Consider the following 8711-nt stretch of genomic DNA (forward strand, 5'->3'; position numbering starts at 1 on the left):
GGGGCCCAGGGAAAGGAAAATCTGACAAAGTCAGCAGGAGCCAAATTAAGAAAGGCCTTGGGAGCCAGACCCTGGAGTGTGTCCTGGAGAGAAGGGGTGGCCAGAGTGGGGTCTCCCTTGAAAACAGTGAAGGATTCCCAAGGAGACACTGAACAGGTGGATGGGTGAGGTTGGCCACCCCTCCCTCCCACCCCCACAGACCTTCTGTGAGGTCATCTCTGTGTTTGGCCACCGGAGGGTAAGACACAGCTGTACTTCAGCGAGCTCCCCAGAGCCCTGTTCCCTCTCTCCGCTCCCCTCTCCCTCATGCACATGCACACTGAGTAACAAGTCCAGTGACACCAAGTTCCAATGTGGCCGCCATTATGTCAGTTTTTGTGAAAAGAGGAACAACTTAGAATAAAACTGGCCTAGGTTTAAGGCCAGCTTTGCCACCCACTGGTTGAATGACCTGGGAACACAGTCTCCAGGCCTCAGTTTCCTCATCTATAATTTGGAGAACAAAATCCCTACAGAATCTCTGGTTTGTTATGAGACTTCTATGAAGCAGGGCAGAAGCAGCTCTACCCACTCACAGGTAACAGAGCAGCACTGTGTCATCCTGGCCATGAACCGCAAGGGGCCATGTGGTCACTCGTATTGTTTGGGTTTCATGATACTACAAAGGATTTAAGGCAGCTTCTGGAATCTGACTTTGAAAGTTGAGAAGTTTCTGTGTGTAACCACTCCTACCATGACCCCCAGTGCCATGGAGAGATTCTTGAGAGTTGATGTGACCCCACTTGGAGTTTTTTGGGAATTGCCCCTACACTTGACAGTTCTGACCTCCATGGGTATGCAGACGCCAACTCACAGGCCAGGCCATGGCCTCTGACTACCTAGCAGGTCCCCCACAGAGCCACACTTCATGGGCTATCTGTTTTGTACTTGAGTTTATTTCACAAAACCATGGAGACAAATACTGAAATGGAGCTCTTCCCAGCCTCCAAGCAAGGAGGCCCCAGCAGCCAGTCTCCAGCCCCTTAAGCCCTTCTTGTTAGGCCCACACCCAAAAGAGAGGAGAACCAGTGTCTGCGTGAGGGTACCTGGCAAGGCACTTTTGAAAACATCCCAGTTTAACGTGGTGAAACTGAACTTACTCTGAAACAGATGAAAAGGGACATGCAAATTTCCTGAGCACATGGAGGTGTTAGTAGGTGAAAATCATGTCCTGGGTATAACCCAGCTTCTCCAGGTTAGGGTGAGCTGCCGTCTGGATCAGGGGTGGTGGGCCACACACCAGGATGAGCGTGGACTTCCCTGGAGGAGGAAGGTGCTCCTTGATCATGTCGGCAGTAACAAAGCCTGAGCTGTACTTCCAGCCTGAAATGAAGCAGACGCAGGAGAAAGCTGTGGGATGCCAGGTGGAGTTCCTGATCCCAGGCCGCCTATATACCCACCCTCAACCAGGGAGGAGGTGACAAGCTGCTCTACAAAGGCTTAGAAGTCTGTACTACTGCTCCCTGCAAAAAGCCTCAGAACTAGTAAACAGCCCTCTGCAGCAGTCGCCCCAGGTCCCAGGCTCACTGCGGGGACCCTGAAGCCTTGCTGCTGTCAGCTGTCAGCATTAATGAGGAAGGAGAACACAATGAGGTATACCGAAGTGTGTGAATCAATACGGCCGGCTGGAGTTGTCCGGCAGGGTGTGGCCTGGTGTTAGTGGAACTGCTCAGAATTGCTCAGTCGGGTAGTGGCCTCTGCCAACCACGAAGCTATATGACAAGCAGGTACAGCTGGGCGCAGTGAGATGTGCGCCTGTGGGGTGCTCTGTGCACAGTGGTTGCTGGGATGCTGCCTGGGCTGCAGCAGCTGTCTGGGGGCTCAGCATGTGAAGATTGCTGTCCAGGCGAGGTGGGTGGTGAGGGGTGTGGTGGCCGTAAGCAGAAGCGTGAGTGGTGAAGGGGTCAGTGCCCATATTAGATGTGTATGTGATGGTGTGTGGAGTGGGTGGGTGTTCAGAGTGGACAGGGGCAGTGTCCCTTTTGATGTTCAGTGCAGTGTGTGGGGTGCTGCTGATGTATTAGACACCTGCTCTTGATTGCCCTTAAAAGCAGACCATCCCAAATCCTCTCTCCCTCAATTTCTCACATTTCCCACCTGGAGCCAGAGCCCAAGGCTTCACCCCCACATCTGTTCCTATAAAACAAAAACAAAACAAACAGAGACCAGTCCTCAAAGTGGTCAAGGGTTGATGCTGACCCATGGTGGGTGAGGGCACTGGATATCGTACCAATAGGAGGCCTGTCCAGGGTGTACCACAGGTCGAACTGGTCTGGGTGAGTCCTGGCAATTTCTTCAAGCTCTTTTCTGACCAATATATCCTCCTCTGTCTAGAAAAGAAGCAACACTAGAAAAGCCCCTCCAGGGCCATCTTGTTGTTCCCTGGACTGACTACACTGGTCAGCATACGCTTGGCCAAAGCTGCTGCCGCTCCAGCTGGAATGCTCGCTGCCAACTTTCAGGGCAAACAGGAGTTCTGCTGCTGCTCGTGAAGATCAAACCGTTTGTCTTGTGGATGAAGTTGGTGGTAGGATGTCGGTTCCCATGGAGCTGTAGTGACTGCCTCCAGCTAGAAGGACCTTTGCCAAGCACTGGCCAGGATGGCTTCACGCAGAGCTCCAGCCCTGCCTCCTACATCTACACTGAGCTCTAGCACAGCAAACCTAACTGGAACAAGCTCAGTGCAGGCCCAGGATCTTCTGGAAGAAATGTAATGGGCTCAGAAAGTCCTGTGATAGAACAGTACTGGATATGTGAAGGAGAGGAAAACAGTCTGGAGCCTCATTTGGGGAAAAGGGAACCAAAGCCAAAAATAACCTGTCACAGGCTCAAACGTACTGCACAGAAGACCTGCACAGAACCTTCATGATTCTCATCCCAGTCATTCCACTTCTGGGATTCTGTTTTAGAAAATAATCTAAAAGTAATCAAGCGTAGGCACAATTATTCATCACCATATTATTTATAACTGAAAACAGCCTGAATATAGAAGTTAGATTATAGTGCAACTTGATAAAAACTATGATGAAAATATTTATAAAGCAGTTTAAAGAGAAGAAAATGCCTGTGTGGTAATGCTGAGTGAAAAAAATGGATATATAAATTATAAATATATCGTATAGATAGAAAAAAGATTTAAAAAATAAGTATTTATATTCTGTATTTTCTGAAGTGTCCACTGAGGACATCTGTGATTTTGCACTTAGCAAAAATGTAGCAATACATATTAAGGAAAAAAGGAATGCTTAGTGCTTAGGGTTGGCTGAGGAGACACAAAAGAGTTAAATACATGCAAAAAGCAGGCCTAGACTCAGCTTCTCCAGCTGCCAGCAGCCCTGTTGATCCCACTAAGCCCTCCCACAGTCACAGGCACCCAAGCAGCATGAGCTCAGTCAATGGAGGAGAAATGAAAACAAGAGCCCAGCTCAGCAAACATTCCATCCTACCACTGCAAGCTCAGCAGGAACTGACCTGGTTGGCAAAGATGAGGGACATCCTGGTGCTGTCACTGGGGTCCTTGGTGATGTGGCGAATGAGCTGCAACATGGGTGTGATGCCTGGAACATAGTGAGTGGGCAGCCAGCTTTCTCCCTGTCTCTGAAGCCCACAGTCCCTGACCTGCAGCAAGCTTACCTGCCCCCAGCCCCAGTTATCCTTTTCTCACTTCTGTCCCCAAAACTCAAAAGTGGGAAACAGCCCTTCATTTTGGTTTTCCTTTCTAATGCAACAGTAAGTCAGAAGGTCTTTCTCATTTTCATATGGCAAGATGGAAAGAACACTCTAAGTTCTTCCGTGTCCTCATTCATCAAACAATTAATGATGGGTAAATGTGATAGCTTTAAGAGTGCCTATTACAGTGCCTGGCACATTGTATGTCTCCTTCAAAGATTGTTCTCTTCCTTCAGGCAGTCATTTTCAAGGGATGGGGAGAGTCAGACTTGAACTGGATCCAGGCGCTCCTGGGACAGCATGGGTGGGCCTGCCCAGCTTGGCCCCCAGCCTGACCTGAGAGGTCCCTGCAAGGCTCCTGAGCAACCACCATGTTGGTTAGGGGAAGCAGGGCTTGCAGGGTCAGTTTCAAGACCTGTCACTGATTCATCATTCCCACCTTCTACAGCTGGGGGCGAAATCGCTCATGTTGTCCCTTCGAGGATCAAATGACTCCCAAGTCAGAATGGTCTCAGGGCTCATTCTCCGGATGGAGCCCCTAGAAGCCTCTTACCTGTGCCCCCAGCAATCATTCCCAGGTGATGGGCCAGTTTTTTTTTAGGCTCACTCGTCTGGTCTGGTCTGATTCCAAGATTCCCTGGAAACACAGGGAATGCTTATGACCTCTGCAGTTCTTGCCTAAGAGACTGCAAAAGATCACTGACATTCCTTAGGACTCCCAGGAGGCAGCTCCAACTAAAGGACTGTCTGCACCATTTTAAGCTGGTGAAGCAGGCCAGGGCAGTCTCCTCAGCGAGTTCTGGCGCCCCAGTGCACAAAGTGGGAATAGAGCCTGAGCCTGCTCAGGGAATCGCCGGACCTTTGGTTCTGAGGAAAAAGAGGGGCAAGCTGAAGTTAACACAGAGACTCAAAGAGCATTCTCACGGAGGTGAACCAGTGAGTAAATAATGGCTATGTGAGTAAGCAAAGGAGCATGGACTCCTCCATCCATTTTTCAGTATTAGCAGGCACCATTTATGTATCAGGCATTGTGCTGGAGACATTGATACAATGACGAGGAAACACCAAATCATTCCCCTACCTTAAAAAAGCTTACAACCTCATGAAGTGGGTGTGTGAATGTATAACAAGTGTGGTCATTATGCATTGTGTGTGAATGAATGAAGACTAAGGACAACCCCATGTGACTCAAATCTGAGGCGTGTACGAGAACAATGGAACCATTGAAGGAATCTTCCTCCCAGCTGGGAGCCCAGTATGAACCCCTCCAGTACCTGGCCCATGGTAAAACAAGCGTCCCTTTGGCCCTCGAAAAAAGATGGTGTCCCCGATTTTCATGTTCTCCAAATACTGAGTCATCTTCCCCCCTTCAGGATATTGGGGGTGTACATTTTTGAAGTAGATCTGAAAAGCAAGGCAGCACTGCTTTCACATTCCCAGACACAATGCCACAGCCACACACAACCAGAAAATGCATTTACTGCTGGAAGCTTTGCAGAGAAAATGTTCTGCTCTCTTAATTGCTGTACGCAGTCCCTGAAGATGAAGCTGCCTCAAGGTTAACTGTAGCTTCACTGCTGGATAGCCCTGTCTAGGGCATATGTCCCCTCAGAGAAAAAGCACTGCCCCTCCACCCCACCACCCTCAATAGGCTTGAAAGCACGAGGCAGCCAGATATGGTGAGCACTATTTACCTTTATAATTAAGTCCACAAAGCCTCTGTCATCATCACTGGAGACAGGCGTGTAAGCCCTGACCACCAATTCATTATCAATTTTCGCCAAGAGCTGGACATAGTTACCTATAGAAAAGGCATCAAGCACTGAGTCAAAGCATACTTAGCTTAAATAAGGCCCAGGGATAAAGGACTGAGCTTCAGTGAAGGGAGCAAATACTGGGGCAGAATGTTAAGGGGGGCGGGAAGGAGAGAGCAGGGAAGGAGCCCCAATATGGGATGCCTGGATCCTAGGCCTGCTCTGCCTTGCTGTGCTACCCTAGGCAAGTCACTTCACCTCTCTGGGTTTTGGTGTCTTCATCTGTAAAATAGGGATGATATGTCTGCCCACCTGTGATCATAGTATAACTGCTTTTTGGAGCAGGAAAAGATCATTAAAGTTGGAGGGTGAGTATTAAAAATTACAGAAAGGGGTCAGACATGGTAGCTCACCCCTGTAATCCCAGCCCAGAGGCGGGTGGATTGCTGGAGCTCAGGAGTTTGAGACCAGCCTGGGCAACATGGCGAAACCCCATCTCTATAAAAAAATACAAAAAATTAGCCAGGTGTGGTGGTGCACACCTGTAGTCTCAGCTACTTGGGAGGCTGAGGTGGGAGCATCACCTGAGCCCAGGAGGTCGAGGCTGCAGTGAGCTGAGACTGTGCCACTGCATTCCAGCCTGGATGACAGAATGAGACCCTGTCTCAAAAAAAAAAAAAAAAAAAAATTACAGAAAGGAGTATTTGTCTATTCAAGAAAAATATGTGGCCTTCACAGACTAATTTCTTCCTAAACTGGATGTATCACTGGGGTCTGTGAATAAATTACAACTACTCCATCTGTATCCTGGTATTAGGCACAGAGCAGACCTGGGTTAATAGATACTATAGGGTCCTAGGATTTGGGCACCCATGGAGCAAATGAAGCAACAATATCATGTCTTCCTAGCCTATGGCCCTGTGAGGAGTAGCAGTGAAGTTTTAAACCATGTAACTCTGCCCTTCCTGGGTAGAATTCAATAAACCAAGTATGGCCGGAGACCTATGGATCATGACTACATCCCACTGTCAGATGATACACTGGGCAGCTACAACCTGTTGGATCCAAAATGTGAGACTCAAATTACTAAGGCAATTAGTGGCAGGGACAGGAGTGCAATCAAGAGATAAAGTTTTGTAACCCTAACCCTAACCCTAAACCTTGACTAATTTCCTGTATGTAATCAGTTTCTACTCCCTCAGTTTCTACTCGCTCAGAAACTGAGTGGACTACATACAGGAAATTAGTCAAGAGACAAGGAAGATGGAACAGAAATATGGATAGAAACCAAGACCTAAGGTGCAGGGAGGAGGAGGTGGCAGGAGGAGAAAAAAGGAGGCAGAGTAGGCACTAGAGGGGCTGGTCCCTGAAGCTGATTCAAGGGGATGAGCCAAGTCTTTGAGGTGCCAACACTCTGGGCTCAGAACAGGCTCAATGACTCTGGTCATGGTCCCTCTGGGCACCAGGGATATGCAGAAATAAGTGCCTGAGACACCTAGCTTCCTTCTGAGAACCTGAAACTGGAAACCTGGAAAGGCTCTTTCATATGCAGCCACCTAGGCCTGGCCCGAGGTTGTCCCCAGGGCAAATGGGGCTCCCTGGCTGGTCCTTCAGGCCCCATCTCTGGCTTCACTTCCACTGACCTGGGACAAAGCAGCGAACTCTGAGGCTTCATATTAGACTCTCCCAGAAGCCTCTACATTACCTTGTCCCACTAACTTTGCACGGCCTAGGCCAAGGCTGAGGAGATAGTGGTTCAAGGCAGTTTCTAAGAAATTCTGTATCTCAAAGTTTTTCATTCTTTTAGGCTTCCTGCCAACAGGACCGGCCTGACAGGCCAAGCAGAGAGCTGGGAGACCGCACGCACAACACTGAGCTCTCGTGCATAGAGAGGGAGTGAGGGAGCAGCAAGGAGGCTCAGGGGCCCAGCCAGCTGGTTAGAGTGTAATCTCACCCCCTGATGGAGTTGAGGTCAAGGTTTTGTCCTGTTTGCATATAAGACAAATAGGCCACGGAGTAGGATCCACCAGGCAGGCAAGCAGCACTAGCAGATTATACAAAGCTTCTCTGAATCCCTGATTCTAGCAGTTTTCTACTGCACTAAGACTGACTCAGCTATCTGATGGTGTTACAGATTAGAAATGGGATAACTCAACTCTAGGACTCCTAGGGCTGGCCCCTCCTTACGTGGGTCTGAGGCTCCTGCAGAGAATCTAAGTGACCGTGGGGGCAGGTCACACCTAACTCATTCCTGCCTGCCCGCACATTCTGGGCCTTTCCCCTGACCATTGGTTCCTCCCATCCCTCCCAGGTGCACAATACTTTGCAGTTTCTGAATTTTCATATCCATCAGTCACTCTACTTTCACAACAACCCAAGTGAGGTAGACAGGCAGGCCTGGGAAATCTCATTTCATAGACTGGGGCTCAGAGAGATTGAAGGACTTCCCTGAAGTTCCCCAGCAAGGAGCCTTCCATGAGATCTTAGGCCTTTTGGCTCTAGGTTCAGTTCTTTTCAATGCTCACTGAGGTACCATTCTTGTGTCAGCCCAATTGGAATAATGAAGAAAATAAATTTTCTGTCCCACATGCATCCACCTATGTCCCTGAGCACACAGGCTCAGGAGGAGCATGAGGGCATCTTCCACACCTCAGGACGTGGGAAACCTGTGTTTCTGTTCGGAGAGGAGGGCTTAGCCCCCAGAGGTCCCAGTCCTGGTGATGACCCAAGCCCAGCTCACCTACAGGAAGTCCTAAGACATGGTCAGGCGAAGGCAGTTCAAAGCGGAACCTCCGGGTGTTGTGGCTGATTTTCTAACAAAACAAAACATAGGCAGGTTCTGTCAGCTTTCTAGAAGCCTTGTTGGGCAGGTGAGATGCCTGGGAAAGGAGATCCGTTTGGCGCTATTCCAGCACACGCACACAGGGCGGCAGGGAGTGAACTGGAGGCCATGAGATGACTGTCTGGCTGCCCTGCCATCCCAGCCATCATCCACTTACTGCCTTACACCCGCAGGGCTGACCCATTACCTCTTTCTCAATCAAGGGCAGCGGGTACTTGGCTTCAGGGTCTTGTAAGGTGATAGGCTCTCTCTTCCTGGAGTTCATGCTCTTCAGGACCAACACGAGCACAGTGACCCCAATGACGGTGATGGTCAGGAGCAGGGACGGGTCCTGGTAGACACAATGTAAGCAGAGCACCTCAGGTCTTGCCCGCCCTGGACAGGGCAGCTCTCAGGCGCAGTACACC

The 8711-nt window shown here is 49.6% G+C and overlaps 1 protein-coding gene across 1 annotated transcript in view; it reads right to left on the reverse strand.

Annotated features, from left to right (window-relative positions):
• Positions 1–915: 915 nt before the first annotated feature.
• The window catches only part of LOC105533276 (NADH-cytochrome b5 reductase 2), a 12179-nt gene continuing 4383 nt past the window's right edge, over positions 916–8711 (reverse strand). The window contains exons 3-10 of the mRNA XM_011971670.1: positions 8492–8635; positions 8203–8275; positions 5403–5509; positions 4983–5112; positions 4262–4345; positions 3511–3596; positions 2270–2369; positions 916–1362 (exon numbers count right to left, since the gene is read on the reverse strand). Of these exons, the coding sequence (XP_011827060.1) occupies positions 1190–1362; positions 2270–2369; positions 3511–3596; positions 4262–4345; positions 4983–5112; positions 5403–5509; positions 8203–8275; positions 8492–8635 (897 nt within the window). The 3' untranslated portion in view covers positions 916–1189. The remainder of the gene's footprint in view (positions 1363–2269; positions 2370–3510; positions 3597–4261; positions 4346–4982; positions 5113–5402; positions 5510–8202; positions 8276–8491; positions 8636–8711) is intronic.

Source organism: Mandrillus leucophaeus, unplaced genomic scaffold (genome assembly GCF_000951045.1).
Source record: "Mandrillus leucophaeus isolate KB7577 unplaced genomic scaffold, Mleu.le_1.0 Scaffold1237, whole genome shotgun sequence".
NCBI lineage: Eukaryota > Metazoa > Chordata > Mammalia > Primates > Cercopithecidae > Mandrillus > Mandrillus leucophaeus.